Genomic DNA, 20,140 nt, shown 5'->3' on the forward strand with positions numbered 1-20,140 from the left:
TTTGTTCATGACATCTTTGTCAATCTCTCCACATATCACAGGCCTTCTATCCAGCTTCACCTGATCCACCCCCCTTGATATAAACTTTGTCACATTTTTACTTCTCTTCAGCTCTGAAGAAGTTTATACAGACTCAAAACATTAACTCTGTCTTTCTCTCCACAGATGCTGTCAGTCCTGCTGAGATTTTCCAGCATTTTCTGTCTTTGTTTCAGATTTCCAGCATCCGCAGTATTTTGCTTTTATTCTATTAGAGTACCTGCCCACTATCCCTACTCACTGTCTCCTGCACTCAATTGACCACAATTTCCTAACCAGGTCAGTAATTTGCATCAATTCCATGAGCTTCAATTTTAGATAACAGTCCTTGATAGGGAACTTTATCAAATGCCTTCTGGAAATCCACCCAGTGCATCATCCAGGCCATCGTTACTCACCCCCATCATCTGAGCATCGTTTCACACACCCTCATCACCCAGAGAATCATTATTCACACCGTCATCATCCAGAGCATCGTTACTCACACCGCCATCACCCAGACCATTGTTACTCACCCTCTCATCACCAAGACATTGTTACCTATACCCTATTCACCCAGAGCATTGTTACTCACACCTTCACCCAAGAGATCATTACTCACATCCAGACCATCATTACTCACCCCCTCATCGCCCAGAGCATCATTACTCACACCCCATCACCCAGACCATCGTTAATCACACCCTTATCTCCAGAGCATCATTACTCACATCTTCATCATTCAGACCTTAGTTACTCACACCCCCATTACCAAGACATCATTACTCACACCTTTATCACTCAGACCATCATTACTCACACCCCCATCACCCAGACCATTGTTACTCACTCCCAATCACCAAAACATTGTTACTGATCACCCAGACCACCTTTATTCACATGCTCAGTGCTCATCACCAAGACCATTGTTACTCACCCTCTCAACAACAACATTGTTACTCACCATGTTATCACCCAGACCATTGTTACTCAACCCCATCACCCAGACCATCATTAATCACCCCCTCATACCCAGACCATCATTACTCACACCCCCATCACCTAGAGCATCATTACTCACACCCTCATCCCCAGACCATCGTTGCTCAGCCTCTCATCACCCAGAGAATCATTATTCACCCCCTGTGCACCCAGACCATCATTACTCACACCCCAATCACCTAGAGCATCATTACACACACCCTCCTCCCCAGGCCATCGTTACTCACACCATCAACCAGACCATTGTTACTCACACCCTCATCACCTAGACCATCGTTACTCACACCCTCATCAGCTAGACCATTAAGCACCCCCTCATCACCCAGACCATCATTACTCACACTCCCATCACCCAGATCATTGTTACTCACAGACTCATCACCCAGAGCATTGTTACTCACACCCTCATCACCCAGAGAATCGTTACCTTGATCTCCCTAACTCAGACCCATATCACCTACACATTTCCCAGATCCATATCAGAATGTGCTTCCTTTTAACATTCAGTAAAAACACAGAGACACTGTTAATATTGAATTTCATTTATTGCCAAGTAGGGAGCAGCCTGCTCCCAGAAAATGTACATTAGAGACTAATTTACACACTGGTGTTCTGATCTGGGAATTTAGCAATTGAAAATCTTCCATGTTTTATTTTTTTAGCGGATAAAGTTAACATGATCTCATCAAATTTCAGTTCACCAAACAAAAATCAAAAACTTTTTGAAATGAATGAGTTAACAACTTTATTGAAGACGCACACAGAAGAATGTGAAACCCCTGCTGAGCTCCCTACGATCAAAGGCACAAGAACTGACAAACACAGAGGCCTGGCCAACGAGGACTGAAGGACGAAATAAATATGTGGTAGGGTGGCTCACCACTCACTGCAAATATAGAATAATTCAGATCATATGCCAGTCAGCTCCCAGTTGTTTGGGCGGGGGGAGGGGAGGTGTTGGAGGCTAAAGCTCAATGTGGTAATTCCTCCAGTAATGCACCCAAGCAAAGTCGGTAACCTTAAAAGGAGGCTGAATGTCACCGGGAGGATGCTGCATTCCGGGGAGATGGTCAGATATCCACAGATTGGCATCACAGCTCAGGAGCTTCAGGTTCACCAGAGACATGAAGAATCAAGGAACCAGCCATGTTACGTAAATACCAAGTGTTCTTAGAATGTTTCATTATATTAAAGGCACTATATAAATGCACTTCTTTCTGTCTATCCCCCTCAGGTATCCAAATGCATAAACCTTTCTGAGCTGCAGTGAATGCCACCCATGTGTATGTTTAAGAGGGTTTGAGTTCACGGTGAATGAATCAGACAGGCACTACCATATTTCTCTTCTATTTTTTCTCATGAGATCTGGACATCACTGGCAGGGCCAGCATTTGCTGCCCATCCCTAATTGCCCTTGAACTGAGTAGCTTGCTCGGCCATTTCAAAGGACAGTTAAGAGTCAATCACATTGCTGTGGGTCTGGAGTCACATGTAGGCCAGACCAGATAAGGACAGCAGATTTCCTTCCGTAAAGGACATTAGTGAACCAGGTGGGTTTGTTTTTAAACAACCATCGATGACAGTTTCATGGTTGCCATTACTGAGATTAGCTTTCAATTCCAGATTTATTAACTGAATTTAAATTGCACCAGCTGCCATGGTGGGATTTGAAACTGTGTCCCCAGAGTATTAGACTACGTCACTGTCTCCCATAAATACACCTATTAAATATTAAGGTCAGCTCCACAAGCACTTGGAGGAAGGAGAACAGAAGGGTCTTTATGTGTGTTATTTGGGGCCCCAGGCACTGTTAAAAAATCTACAAGTAACATTAATCACCTCAGGTGTAAGTCACATTGATTGCATCAGAATTACATCCACTGCTAAAAAGGTACTGCTCCATAGCACAGACCCGCTCTGATCATTAACAGCTTCATCAAAAATATTCTCAACCCTGAAGTGATAGCTCAGTAAAAATTGGAGAGAGAGAAGTGAGAAGAAAGAGGGAGAAGGAGGGGGGATAAAATAAAAGAGAGAGAAATGGTTTGAGAGACGTTGGAAAAGAGGAAGATAAGGGTGTGGTAGAGAGAGAGATGGAGACAGAGAGAGTTGTAAGAATCTCATGCAACAGTTGGCAGACCAAATCCTTTAACATTGGTCCCATCAGGCAAGGTATCGAGCTGTTTTCTGCTTTGCAGTAGCTAAATACGCACTCACATATGATGTCAGGAGGTCGTCCATTTTGTAACCCTTTAATTAAATAAGCAAATGGTTAAAGAATGAAACACAGTTTAATACCCCCATTGCCACCCTGGTCACTGACCATCCTTACCAGTGAAGTCTCACAGAGAATCTTTCCTCCTCGGACCAGGCTGCCCACTGACATGTGAAAATATGTACTGCCGCTGCACCAGTTGGAGATTTTATTATACGGATGAGTCACTAAAGCCACCTGCAAGGAGACAGCAGAGAAACGTCAAGAGCCTGAGTAGCAATTCATTGACCCAGAGCTTGGCCATCAGGATGCAGGGGCCTCAGTTGCTGCTGGATGTTCTTAATGAAATAAAGACACACATCCTGGCTGGGGAAGCTACAACACAGGGACACAGGATAAGGCGTCAATTCTTTCAGACTCAGATGGGGAGAAATTTCTTCACTTGGGGGTTGTGAATCTTTGGATGTTCCTCTGTTGAGTATATTTAAGGCTGGGATAGACAGATTTTTGGTCTCTTAGGGAATCAAGGGATACAGAGAGCAGGCGGGAAAGTGGGGTTGAGTTTGAAGATCAGCTATGATTGTGCTGAATGACGGAGCAGGTGCAAGAGGCTGAATGGTCTACTCCTGCTCCTATTTTTTATAATCTTAATCGGAACTATTCTATGAAACTGTTAATGAGGTCAAAATCATCATTGTTTATACATTATTGATAGAATCCATTTTCTACCTGTACACCCTCACTTACAGTCACATCTCCATGGCACTGCCATTCTCTTTGATGGCATGTAATCTAGTGAGTCTATGTAACAATAACAACACCATCTATTTATGATGTACCTTTAAGTAAACAAAACATCCCAAGGTGCGTCATAGGAACTTTATCAGACAAAATCTGACACCAAGTCATATAAGGAGTCACCAAGCCTCCTTAGACAGCACCTTCCAAATCACAGAATCACAGTGCAGAAGAGGCCCTTTGGCCTATCGAGTCTGCACCGACATGTGGCAAACACCTGACTTACCTACCTAATCCCATTTACCAGCACTTGGCCCATAGCCTTGAATGTTATGATGTGCCAAGTGCTCATCCAGGTACTTTTTAAAGGATGTGAGGCAACTTGCCTCCACCACCCTCCCTGGCAGCGCATTCCAGACCGTCACCACCCTCTGGGTAAAAAAGTTTTTCCTTGAACTTATGTCCCAAATCCACGACCACTACCATCTAGAAGGACAAGGGCAGCAGACACATGGGAACACCACCCCTGGAAGTTCCCCTCCAAGTCACACACCATCCTGACTTGGAAATATATTGCCGTTCCTTCACTGTCGCCGGGTCAAAATCCTGGAGCTCCCTTCCTAACAGCATTGTAGGTGTATCTATATCAAATGGACTGCAACAGTTCAAGAAGGCAGCTCAACACCACCTTCTCTAAGGCAATAAGGGATGGGCAATAAATGCTGGCCCAGCCAGCAACACCCACATCCCATGAAAAGCTTCTGTAAAAATTAGGACAGGTGAGCAAAAGTTTGGTCAAAAGAGGTAGGTTTTAAAAGGGAAGAGCAAGATAGAGAGGTGCAGAGATTTACAGAGAGGATTCCAGAGTTTAGGGCCTACACACTTGAAGGGACAATTGCCAAGGTTAGGGTGAAAGAGCCTCTCTGTGTATTTTTCTGTTTGGTGAGCACTGTTGATGGTCTTGTCTAGTGTAAAGTTGGTGATCTCCAGGGTCCCAACAGCACTGATGACCACATGGGTGCTGAGAGTCACCGTAAGCCCCACTAACATTTCAACAGTAAGATACCTAAAGAGGTGCAACAACATTAGTCATACCAGGAAGATGGCACATCCAGAGCTGGCCGCTGCCAATTGAATGCCACTCTCCCTGGACAGTGGTGTAACACCTACAAATAGGGCCTACAGATATCATGGGATTGAGAGGGCTATATTAAAAAGTGAACATTGGGTTGGTCACTTTTTGAGCCAGAAGATGTTATTTGTGACTCTGGTTAGGGTCGTTTGTGTTGGGGAAGGGGCAGAAACCTGACTGGTGGGGTTCAAAGATGGAGCTGTAGGCAAGGATTTGGGAGGTGATAAATTCAAGGGCTTTGAGGGGAAAAGGGAAGGGTAGAGATGGGGCGGTGGTTTGCAAGGACAGAGATTCAAGCATGAGTTTTTGGAAAACAGGATGGCGATCGTAGTTTTGAAAAGGACGGGGACAATACCTGAGGAGACAGAACCACTTATCATGCTAGCAAGCACAGGGCCAGGAAAGGAAGTTGGGGGAGGGTCAACAGTTTGGTAGGAATAGGGTTGAGGGAGTAGGAGGTGGGCTTCATGGGCAAAGAGTTCGGAGAAGGCATGAGGTCACAGGAGAGAAACTAGAGAAAGGAGGGGATTCAGGTTTTAGGCAGCGGTGGAGCCTTGAGCAACACTGGACAAACCAAACATAATATAAAATGACCCAACTTTCAATAAACTCATTAAACTAGTAGAATTGGCCATGTAATATTAGAAATGCCTGCTTTACCCTTCCTCCACATACGCCTACACTTGTGTCTCAGGCCTGGGGGTGCAGTTGGACATTTCACGTGTGTAGAGTAATGGGTTAATGATTATGTCAATGAGACCATAATGATATTAGTGATGTAACTATGACATTAAGGGTCAGATGATCAAAAGGATCCAAGAGAGCTAGACACAGAACAGTCTGTGTCCCACAAACCATGTACTTACTATGAACTCTTGTAAATAATGTAAACAAACAGTTTTTAGAAAAACTATATACCAACTATCTCAAGTCTCTCACAGACTAAGTTAAGCCTCCACAAATCAGCATGGGCCTGGGTTGCTGGCTGTTGCCTGCTGTCTTAAATGTTTGTATGTGAGAGAGAAAGAGAGGAAGATATATCATGACAGTTGCAACTTTAACCCTCCTCTGTGGAACTACAATACACAGAACACACTGCCACACCCCTTGACATAGGACAACAAGGTGGTACTAGATCTAGGAGCCTTCCTGTGAACACAAACTGAGGGAGAGCGAGAGAGAGGGAGAGGGAGAGACACATCATCTTTCAACCTGCTCCTGTGGAAAACCAATGACTGTTCTGTACTGTGACAAACAGATAGAAACTATAGGGGGCAACAGTACAGACATATCAATGAATTTTATAAGAAATTTGCTCAGGAGATTTGCTGCAACGAGTCAAGTGTACCGTACAAGTGGAAATTTATCAACATGGACTGAAAGTTGATTGATGGACAGGAAAAAAGACCAAGATTATTCAATGTTGCTCAAGTGATGTCCCCTGAGGGTCAGTACTGGCTCCACTGTTGTCCCTGGTATACAGAGAGAATTGATTCACTGTGTTATGACACAAACATGTCACTCATTACAACACATTTCTCCATCTGATCTTACAATGGTTTTGCTATTTTAATAAAATTCCAAGCCTTTGCGAATCGAAAGAGATAAAACAGTTTCACTAAATTAAGACACAGGAACCTCAACACCCTGACCTCACCTTTTTGAAAAATTCCCAAATGGGCCTTGATAGTGAGTGGGTGGGGGGAAGGGGTTCTCAAGCAGCTGCAGTGGGTCCTGTTCACCTGGGGAGAGTAGGGCTGTGATCACCAGGACCTCATTCACAAAGAGCCAGAACTCCAATTGATCAACTGTCTCTAGACGGTGGGAGCTTAACCCCCACCAGCCCCCACCTCTATCATCCCCTCCCCTTCCAGGCACTTTCACTTCCCTCCCATCTGTTTTGAACAGCCCCGTGACTGAACCCAGTTCCCTTTCAGTCCCAAACCTCAGAGATGCAGCAAGCAGCAGCTGGGCAGGATTGCGGACACAGTCCTGATGCGGAGCAAATCGTTTTGCAGTGAAATTACATGGTTACAGTTCCGTGAGTCGCAGGGAAGGTGTCAGTTTACCATCTGACCCCAGGAGGCGCCTGGCACTGAGCAGATCCCCTGTCACAACAAGCAGCAAGTACATCTGTGTGAAACATGCAACCCAAATCCCCCTCCCCAACCCCCACTCACCCGACACTGTACTCCGTACTTCAAAACTGTTTAATATAAGCCGACAACAATCAACGCGCCAACACAGAGCATCAGAAATGGAGGCTTCAACTCACATCCGATACACATCCACACACAGCAATTAATGTTCTCCCACAGAAAGTTCAAAGCTGATACAAAAGGGTGAAATTGCCAACAAGAAAGAATATGGGATGTTTAAAGAGCAAACGCGGGAATTCTACAACAGAGACAGCACGGACACTGGCACACACTGAACACAGGAGGCACACACTGAACATAGGAGGCACACACTGAACACGGGGTCACACACCGAACATGGGGGGCACATACTGAACACAGGAGGCACACACTGAACACGGGGGGGGGGGGCACACACTGAACACGGGGTGCACACACTGAACACGGGAGGCATACACAGAACACGGGAGGCACACACTGAACATGGAAGGCACACACCAAACACGGGGTCACACACTGAACACGGGGTGCACACACAGAACAACAGGACCCACACACTGAACACAGGGGCACATACTGAACACAGGGGCACACACTGAACATAGGAGGCACACACCGAACATGGGGGGCACACACTGAACATGGAAGGCATACACTGAACACGGGGGGCACACAATGAACATGGAAAGCACAAACCGAACACGGGGTCACACACTGAACACGGGATGCACACACAGAACACAGGAGGCACAGACTGAACACAGGGGCACAGACTGAACACAGGGGCACAGACTGAACACAGGGGCACATACTGAACACAGGGGCACATACTGAACACAGGGGCACACACTGATCACGGGAAGCACACAATGAACATGGGAGGCAGACACAGAGCATAGCAGGCACACCCTGGACACGGGAGACACACACTGAACACAGGGGAACATACCGAACACAGGAGGCACAAACTGAACACAGAAGCACACATTGAACATGGGAGGCACAAACTGAACAGAGGAGGCACACACTGAACATAAAAGGCACGCACTGAACACGGGAGGCACACACTGACCACATGGGCACATATTGAACACAGGGGCACCCACTGAACACAGAAGCACACGTTGAACACGGGAGGCACAAACTGAACATAGGAGGCACACAATGAACACAGGAGGCACACACTGAACATGGGAGGCACACACTGAACATGGGGTCACACACTGAACACGGGGTGCACACACTGAACACGGGAGGCAAACACTGAACATAGGAGGCACACATGAATATGGGGTCACACACTGAACACAGGGGCACATACTAAACACAGGGGCACACACTGAACACAGAAGCACACATTGAACATGGGAGGCACACACGGAACAGAGGAGGCACACACTGAACACGGGGGGGGGGCACAGACTGAACATAGAAGGCACGCACTGAACACGGGAGGCACACGCTGACCACACGGGCACATATTGAACACAGGGGCACCCACTGAACACAGAAGCACACATTGAACACGGGAGGCACAAACCGAACATAGGAGGGACACATTGAACACGGGAGGTACACACTGAACACGGGAGGCACACACTAAACACGGGAGGCACACACTAAACACAGGGTCACACACTGAACACAGGGGGCACACACGGAACACGTGAACATACTGAACACAAGGTGCACACACTGAACATAGGGGGCACACACTGAACACCGGGAGCACACACTGAACACCGGGGCATAAATTGAACAAAGGGGGAAACACTGAATATAGAAGCACACATTGAACACGGGAGGCACACACTGAATATGGGATGCACACGCTGAACACGGGGGGCACACACTGAACACAGGGTCACACACTGAACACAGGGTGCACACACGAAAAACGGGGCGCACGAACTGAACACAGGGGGCACACACGGAACACGGGATCATACTGAACACGGGGGCACAAACTGAACATAGGACGCACAAACTGAACATGGGAGGCACACAAGGAACATGGGAGGCACACACTGAACACGGGAGACACACACTGAACACGGGAGACACACACTGAACACGGGAGACACACACTGAACACAGTGGCACAAATTGAACAAAGGGGGAAAACACTGAACACAGAAGCACACCTTGAACACAGGGGGCACACACTGAACATAGGAGGCACACACTGAATATGGGAGGCACACATTGAACACAGGTGGCACACACTGAACATGGGACACACACTGACCACAGGAACATGCTGAACACAGGGACACAAACTGAACATAGGACGCGCAAACTGAACATGGGAGGCACACACTGAACATGGGAAGCACACACTGAACACAGGAGGCACACACTGAACGCAGGAGGCACACAGTGAACACAGGAGGCACACTGAACACGGGGGTCACACACTAAACACGGGAGGCACACACTGAACACAGGGGCACATACTGAACACAGGGGCACCCACTGAACAGAGAAGCACACGTTGAACACGGGAGGCACAAACTGAACATAGGAGGCACACAATGAACACAGGAGGCACACACTGAACATGGGAGACACACACTGAACATGGGAGGCACACACTGAACATGGGAGGCACACACTGAACACGGGAGACACACACTGAACACGGGAGACACACACTGAACACAGGGGCACAAATTGAACAAAGGGGGAAAACACTGAACACAGAAGCACACCTTGAACACAGGGGGCACACACTGAACATAGGAGGCACATACTGAATATGGGAGGCACACATTGAACACAGGTGGCACACACTGAACATGGGACACACACTGACCACGGGAACATGCTGAACACAGGGACACAAACTGAACATAGGAGGCACAAACTGAACATGGGCGGCACACACTGAACATGGGAGGCACACACTGAACACGGGAGACACACACTGAACACGGGAGACACACACAGAATACGGGGGCACACACTGAACATGGAAGCACACATTCAACATGGGGTCACACACTGTACACAGGGGCACATACTGAACACAGGAGGCACACACTGAACACAGGGGCACATACTGAACACAGGGGCACACACTGAACACAGAAGCACACATTCAACATGGGAGGCACACAGTGAACATGGGGGGGGGGCACACACTGAACTCGGGAGGCACCCACTGAACACAGGAGACACACACTGAACACAGGGGCACATACTGAACACAGGTGCACCCACTGAACAGAGAAGCACACGCTGAACACGGGATGCACAAACTGAACATAGGAGGCACACACTGAACATAGGAGGCAAACACTGAACACGGGAGGCACACACTGAACACGGGAGGCACACACTGAACACGGGATGCCCACACTGAACACGGGAGACCCACAATGAATACGGGAGGCACATAATGAACAGAGAAGCACACATTGAATATGGGAGGCACACACTGAACATAGGAGGCACACACTGAACATGGGGTCACACACTGAACACAGGGGCACATACTGAACACAGGGGCACACACTGAACACAGAAGCACACATTGAACATGGGAGGCACACACTGAACACAGGAGGCACACACTGAACACGGGAGGCACCCACTGAACACGGGAGGCACACACTGAACACAGGGGGCACACACTGAACACGGGAACATACTGAACACGGGGGCACAAACTGAACATAGGACGCACAAACTGAACATGGGAGGCACACACTGAACACGGGGGGGCACACACTGAACATAGAAGGCACACACTGAACATAGGAGGCACACACTGACCACACGGGCACATATTGAACACAGGGGCACCCATTGAACACAGAAGCACACGTTGAACATGGGAGGCACAAAGTGAACATAGGAGGCACATAATGAACACAGGAGGCACACACTGAATATGGGATGCACACGCTGAACATGGGGGGCACACACTGAACATAGGAGGCACACACTGAATATGGGAGGCACACATTGAACACAGGTGGCACACACTGAACATGGGACACACACTGACCACGGGAACATGCTGAACACAGGGACACAAACTGAACATAGGACGCGCAAACTGAACATGGGAGGCACACACTGAACATGGGAGGCACACACTGAACATGGGAGGCACACACTGAACACAGGAGGCACACACTGAACGCAGGAGGCACACAGTGAACACAGGAGGCACACTGAACACGGGGGTCACACACTGAACACGGGAGGCACACACTGAACACAGGGGCACATACTGAACACAGGGGCACCCACTGAACAGAGAAGCACACGTTGAACACGGGAGGCACAAACTGAACATAGGAGGCACACAATGAACACAGGAGGCACACACTGAACATGGGAGACACACACTGAACATGGGAGGCACACACTGAACATGGGAGGCACACACTGAACACGGGAGACACACACTGAACACGGGAGACACACACTGAACACAGGGGCACAAATTGAACAAAGGGGGAAAACACTGAACACAGAAGCACACCTTGAACATAGGAGGCACACACTGAATATGGGAGGCACACATTGAACACAGGAGGCACACACTGAACATGGGACACACACTAACCACGGGAACATACTGAGCACAGGGGCACAAACTGAACATAGGAGGCACAAACTGAACATGGGAGGCACACACTGAACATGGGATGCACACACTGAACACGGGAGACACACACTGAACACGGGAGACACACACAGAATACGGGGGCACACACTGAACATGGAAGCACACATTCAACATGGGGTCACACACTGAACACAGGGGCACATACTGAACACAGGAGGCACACACTGAACACAGGGGCACATACTGAACACAGGGGCACACACTGAACACAGAAGCACACATTCAACATGGGAGGCACACAGTGAACATGGGGGGGGGGCACACACTGAACACGGGAGGCACCCACTGAACACAGGAGACACACACTGAACACAGGGGCACATACTGAACACAGGTGCACCCACTGAACAGAGAAGCACACGTTGAACACGGGATGCACAAACTGAACATAGGAGGCACACACTGAACATAGGAGGCAAACACTGAACACGGGAGGCACACACTGAACACGGGAGGCACACACTGAACACGGGATGCCCACACTGAACACGCGAGGACCACAATGAATACGGGAGGCACATAATGAACAGAGAAGCACACATTGAATATGGGAGGCACACACTGAACATAGGAGGCACACACTGAACATGGGGTCACACACTGAACACAGGGGCACATACTGAACACAGGGGCACACACAACACAGAAGCACACATTGAACATGGGAGGCACACACTGAACACAGGAGGCACACACTGAACACGGGAGGCACCCACTGAACACGGGAGGCACACACTGAACACGGGAGGCCCACAATGAACACGGGAGGCCAACAATGAATACGGGAGGCACATAATGAACACAGAAGCACACATTGAACATGGGAGGCACACACTGAACATGGGAGGCACACACTGAACATGGGAGGAACACACTGAACACAGGGGCACATACTGAACATAGGAGGCACACATTGAACACGGGAGGCGCACACTGAACATGGGAGGCACACACTGAACACAGGGACACATACTGAACACAGGAGCACACACTGAACACAGATGCACACACGGGAGGCACACAATGTACATAGGAGGCACACACTGAACATGGGAGGCAAACACTGAACACGGGAGGCACACACTGAACACAGGAGGCACACACTGAACACAGGGGCACATACTGAACACAGAAGCACAGATTGAACACGGGAGGCAGAAACTGAACACGGGAGGCACAAACTGAACATAGGAGGCACACATTGAACACAGGAGGCACACACCGAACATGGGAGGCACACACTGAACATGGGATGCACACACTGAACATGGGAGGCACACACTGAACACAGGAGGCACACACGGAACGCAGGAGGCACACAGTGAACACAGGAGGCACACTGAACACGGGGGGTCACACACTGAACACGGGAGGCACACACTGAACACAGGGGCACATACTGAACACAGGGGCACCCACTGAACAGAGAAGCACACATTGAACACGGGAGGCACAAACTGAACATAGGAGGCACACAATGAACACAGGAGGCACACACTGAACATGGGAGGCACACACTGAACATGGGAGGCCCACACTGAACATGGGAGGCACACACACTACACACGGGAGGCACACACTGAACACGAGAGGCACACACTGAACACAGGAGACACACACAGAATACGGGGGCACACTCTGAACATGGAAGGCACACACTGAACATGGGGTCACACACTGAACACAGGGGCACACACTGAACAGAGAAGCACACACTGAATACGGGAGGCACACACTGAACACGGGAGGCCCACAATGAATACGGGAGGCACATAATGAACACAGAAGCACACATTGAACATGGGAGGCACACACTGAACATAGGAGGCACACACTGAACATGGGAGGCACACACTGAACACGGGCCACACACTGAACAAGGGTGGCACTCACTGAAAACAGGGTCACACGCTGAACACAAGGTGCACACACTGAACATAGGGGGCACACACTGAACACAGGGAGCACACACTGAACACCGGGGCATAAATTGAACAAAGGGGGAAACACTGAATATAGAAGCACACATTGAACACGGGAGGCACACACTGAACATAGGAGGCACACACTGAATATTGGAGGCACACACTGAACACGGGAGGCACACACTGAACACAGGAGGCACACACTGAACACAGGGGCACATACTGAACACAGAAGCACAGATTGAACACGGGAGGCAGAAACTGAACACGGGAGGCACAAACTGAACATAGGTGGCACACATTGAACACAGGAGGCACACACCGAACATGGGAGGCACACACTGAACATGGGATGCACACACTGAACACGGGAGGCACACACTTAACAAAGGGGGCACACACTGAACACGGGAACATACTGAACACGGGGGCACAAACTGAACATAGGACGCATAAACTGAACATGGGAGGCACACACTGAACACGGGGGGGCACACACTGAACATAGAAGGCACACACTGAACACGGGAGGCACACACTGACCACACGGGCACATATTGAACACAGGGGCACCCATTGAACACAGAAGCACACGTTGAACATGGGAGGCACAAAGTGAACATAGGAGGCACATAATGAACACAGGAGGCACACACTGAATATGGGATGCACACGCTGAACACGGGGGGCACACACTGAACACAGGGTCACACACTGAACACAGGGTGCACACACGAAACATGGGGCGCACACACTGAACACAGGGGGCACACACGGAACACGGGATCATACTGAACACGGGGGCACAAACTGAACATAGGACGCACAAACGGAACATGGGAGGCACACACTGAACATGGGAGGCACACACTGAACACGGGAGACACACACTGAACACGGGAGACACACACTGAACACAGTGGCACAAATTGAACAAAGGGGGAAAACACTGAACACAGAAGCACACCTTGAACACAGGGGGCACACACTGAACATAGGAGGCACATACTGAATATGGGAGGCACACATTGAACACAGGTGGCACACACTGAACATGGGACACACACTGACCACGGGAACATGCTGAACACAGGGACACAAACTGAACATAGGACACGCAAACTGAACATGGGAGGCACACACTGAACATGGGAGGCACACACTGAACACAGGAGGCACACACTGAACGCAGGAGGCACACAGTGAACACAGGAGGCACACTGAACACGGGGGTCACACACTGAACACGGGAGGCACCCACTGAACACGGGAGGCACACACTGAACACGGGAGGCCCACAATGAAAACGGGAGGCCAACAATGAATACGGGAGGCACATAATGAACACAGAAGCACACATTGAACATGGGAGGCACACACTGAACATGGGAGGCACACACTGAACATGGGAGGAACACACTGAACACAGGGGCACATACTGAACATAGGAGGCACACATTGAACACGGGAGGCGCACACTGAACATGGGAGGCACACACTGAACACAGGGACACATACTGAACACAGGAGCACACACTGAACACAGATGCACACACGGGAGGCACACAATGTACATAGGAGGCACACACTGAACATGGGAGGCAAACACTGAACACGGGAGGCACACACTGAACACAGGAGGCACACACTGAACGCAGGGGCACATACTGAACACAGAAGCACAGATTGAACACAGGAGGCAGAAACTGAACACGGGAGGCACAAACTGAACATAGGAGGCACACATTGAACACAGGAGGCACACACCGAACATGGGAGGCACACACTGAACATGGGATGCACACACTGAACATGGGAGGCACACACTGAACACAGGAGGCACACACGGAACGCAGGAGGCACACAGTGAACACAGGAGGCACACTGAACACGGGGGGTCACACACTGAACACGGGAGGCACACACTGAACACAGGGGCACATACTGAACACAGGGGCACCCACTGAACAGAGAAGCACACATTGAACACGGGAGGCACAAACTGAACATAGGAGGCACACAATGAACACAGGAGGCACACACTGAACATGGGAGGCACACACTGAACATGGGAGGCCCACACTGAACATGGGAGGCACACACACTACACACGGGAGGCACACACTGAACACGAGAGGCACACACTGAACACAGGAGACACACACAGAATACGGGGGCACACTCTGAACATGGAAGGCACACACTGAACATGGGGTCACACACTGAACACAGGGGCACACACTGAACAGAGAAGCACACACTGAATACGGGAGGCACACACTGAACACGGGAGGCCCACAATGAATACGGGAGGCACATAATGAACACAGAAGCACACATTGAACATGGGAGGCACACACTGAACATAGGAGGCACACACTGAACATGGGAGGCACACACTGAACACGGGCCACACACTGAACAAGGGTGGCACTCACTGAAAACAGGGTCACACGCTGAACACAAGGTGCACACACTGAACATAGGGGGCACACACTGAACACAGGGAGCACACACTGAACACCGGGGCATAAATTGAACAAAGGGGGAAACACTGAATATAGAAGCACACATTGAACACGGGAGGCACACACTGAACATAGGAGGCACACACTGAATATTGGAGGCACACACTGAACACGGGAGGCACACACTGAACACAGGAGGCACACACTGAACACAGGGGCACATACTGAACACAGAAGCACAGATTGAACACGGGAGGCAGAAACAGAACACGGGAGGCACAAACTGAACATAGGAGGCACACATTGAACACAGGAGGCACACACCGAACATGGGAGGCACACACTGAACATGGGATGCACACACTGAACACGGGAGGCACACACTGAACACAGGGGGCACACACTGAACACGGGAACATACTGAACACGGGGGCACAAACTGAACATAGGACGCACAAACTGAACATGGGAGGCACACACTGAACACGGGGGGGCACACACTGAACATAGAAGGCGCACAATGAACACGGGAGGCACACACTGACCACACGGGCACATATTGAACACAGGGGCACCCATTGAACACAGAAGCACACGTTGAACATGGGAGGCACAAAGTGAACATAGGAGGCACATAATGAACACAGGAGGCACACACTGAATATGGGATGCACACGCTGAACACGGGGGGCACACACTGAACACAGGGTCACACACTGAACACAGGGTGCACACACGAAACATGGGGCGCACACACTGAACACAGGGGGCACACACGGAACACGGGATCATACTGAACACGGGGGCACAAACTGAACATAGGACGCACAAACTGAACATGGGAGGCACACACTGAACATGGGAGGCACACACTGAACACGGGAGACACACACTGAACACGGGAGACACACACTGAACACAGTGGCACAAATTGAACAAAGGGGGAAAACACTGAACACAGAAGCACACCTTGAACACAGGGGGCACACACTGAACATAGGAGGCACACACTGAATATGGGAGGCACACATTGAACACAGGTGGCACACACTGAACATGGGACACACACTGACCACGGGAACATGCTGAACACAGGGACACAAACTGAACATAGGACGCGCAAACTGAACATGGGAGGCACACACTGAACATGGGAGGCACACACTGAACACAGGAGGCACACACTGAACGCAGGAGGCACACAGTGAACACAGGAGGCACACTGAACACGGGAGGCACACACTGAACACAGGGGCACATACTGAACACAGGGGCACCCACTGAACAGAGAAGCACACGTTGAACACGGGAGGCACAAACTGAACATAGGAGGCACACAATGAACACAGGAGGCACACACTGAACATGGGAGACACACACTGAACATGGGAGGCCCACACTGAACATGGGAGGCCCACACACTACACATGGGAGGCACACACTGAACACGAGAGGCACACACTGAACACAGGAGACACACACAGAATACAGGGGCACACTCTGAACATGGAAGTCACACACTGAACATGGGGTCACACACTGAACACAGGGGCACACACTGAACAGAGAAGCACACACTGAATACGGGAGGCACACACTGAACACGGGAGGCCCACAATGAATACGGGAGGCACATAATGAATACAGAAGCACACATTGAACATGGGAGGCACACACTGAACATAGGAGGCACACACTGAACATGGGAGGCACACACTGAACACGGGCCACACACTGAACAAGCTGGCACTCACTGAAAACAGGGTCACACGCTGAACACAAGGTGCACAGACTGAACATAGGGGGCACACACTGAACACAGGGAGCACACACTGAACACCGGGGCATAAATTGAACAAAGGGGGAAACACTGAATATAGAAGCACACGTTGAACACGGGAGGCACACACTGAACATAGGAGGCACACACTGAATATTGGAGGCACACACTGAACACGGGAGGCACACACTGAACACAGGAGGCACACACTGGACACAGGGGCACATACTGAACACAGAAGCACAGATTGAACACGGGAGGCAGAAACTGAACACGGGAGGCACAAACTGAACATAGGTGGCACACATTGAACACAGCAGGCACACACCGAACATGGGAGGCACACACTGAACATGGGATGCACACACTGAACACGGGAGGCACACACTTAACAAAGGGGGCACACACTGAACACGGGAACATACTGAACACGGGGGCACAAACTGAACATAGGACGCACAAACTGAACATGGGAGGCACACACTGAACACGGGGGGGCACACACTGAACATAGAAGGCACACACTGAACACGGGAGGCACACACTGACCACACGGGCACATATTGAACACAGGGGCACCCATTGAACACAGAAGCACACGTTGAACATGGGAGGCACAAAGTGAACATAGGAGGCACATAATGAACACAGGAGGCACACACTGAATATGGGATGCACACGCTGAACACGGGGGGCACACACTGAACACAGGGTCACACACTGAACACAGGGTGCACACACGAAACATGGGGCGCACACACTGAACACAGGGGGCACACACGGAACACGGGATCATACTGAACACGGGGGCACAAACTGAACATAGGACGCACAAACTGAACATGGGAGGCACACACTGAACATGGGAGGCACACACTGAACACGGGAGACACACACTGAACACGGGAGACACACACTGAACACAGTGGCACAAATTGAACAAAGGGGGAAAACACTGAACACAGAAGCACACCTTGAACACAGGGGGCACACACTGAACATAGGAGGCACACACTGAATATGGGAGGCACACATTGAACACAGGTGGCACACACTGAACATGGGACACACACTGACCACGGGAACATGCTGAACACAGGGACACAAACTGAACATAGGACACGCAAACTGAACATGGGAGGCACACACTGAACATGGGAGGCACACACTGAACATGGGATGCACACACTGAACACGGGAGGCACACACTGAACACAGGGGGCACACACTGAACACGGGAACATACTGAACACGGGGGCACAAACTGAACATAGGACGCACAAACTGAACATGGGAGGCACACACTGAACACGGGGGGGCACACACTGAACATAGAAGGCACACACTGAACACGGGAGGCACACACTGACCACACGGGCACATATTGAACACAGGGGCACCCATTGAACACAGAAGCACACGTTGAACATGGGAGGCACAAAGTGAACATAGGAGGCACATAATGAACACAGGAGGCACACACTGAATATGGGATGCACACGCTGAACACGGGGGGCACACACTGAACACAGGGTCACACACTGAACACAGGGTGCACACACGAAACATGGGGCGCACACACTGAACACAGGGGGCACACACGGAACACGGGATCATACTGAACACGGGGGCACAAACTGAACATAGGACGCACAAACTGAACATGGGAGGCACACACTGAACATGGGAGGCACACACTGAACACGGGAGACACACACTGAACACGGGAGACACACACTGAACACAGTGGCACAAATTGAACAAAGGGGGAAAACACTGAACACAGAAGCACACCTTGAACACAGGGGGCACACACTGAACATAGGAGGCACTCACTGAATATGGGAGGCACACATTGAACACAGGTGGCACACACTGAACATGGGACACACACTGACCACGGGAACATACTGAACACAGGGACACAAACTGAACATAGGACGTGCAAACTGAACATGGGAGGCACACACTGAACATGGGAGGCACACACTGAACACAGGAGGCACACACTGAACACAGGAGGCACACACAGAACACAGGAGACACAAACAGAATACGGGGGCACACACTGAACATGGAAGG

General features: G+C 50.0%; 1 protein-coding gene across 1 annotated transcript in view; it reads right to left on the reverse strand.

The window, feature by feature from the left end:
- Nucleotides 1-3,070: 3,070 nt before the first annotated feature.
- The window catches only part of LOC121287874 (unconventional myosin-VIIa-like), a 217,143-nt gene continuing 200,073 nt past the window's right edge, over nucleotides 3,071-20,140 (reverse strand). The window contains exons 47-48 of the mRNA XM_041205870.1: nucleotides 3,353-3,472; nucleotides 3,071-3,270 (exon numbers count right to left, since the gene is read on the reverse strand). Of these exons, the coding sequence (XP_041061804.1) occupies nucleotides 3,184-3,270; nucleotides 3,353-3,472 (207 nt within the window). The 3' untranslated portion in view covers nucleotides 3,071-3,183. The remainder of the gene's footprint in view (nucleotides 3,271-3,352; nucleotides 3,473-20,140) is intronic.

The sequence above is a fragment of the Carcharodon carcharias genome, chromosome 2 (assembly GCF_017639515.1).
Source record: "Carcharodon carcharias isolate sCarCar2 chromosome 2, sCarCar2.pri, whole genome shotgun sequence".
NCBI classification, from domain to species: Eukaryota; Metazoa; Chordata; class Chondrichthyes; order Lamniformes; family Lamnidae; genus Carcharodon; species Carcharodon carcharias.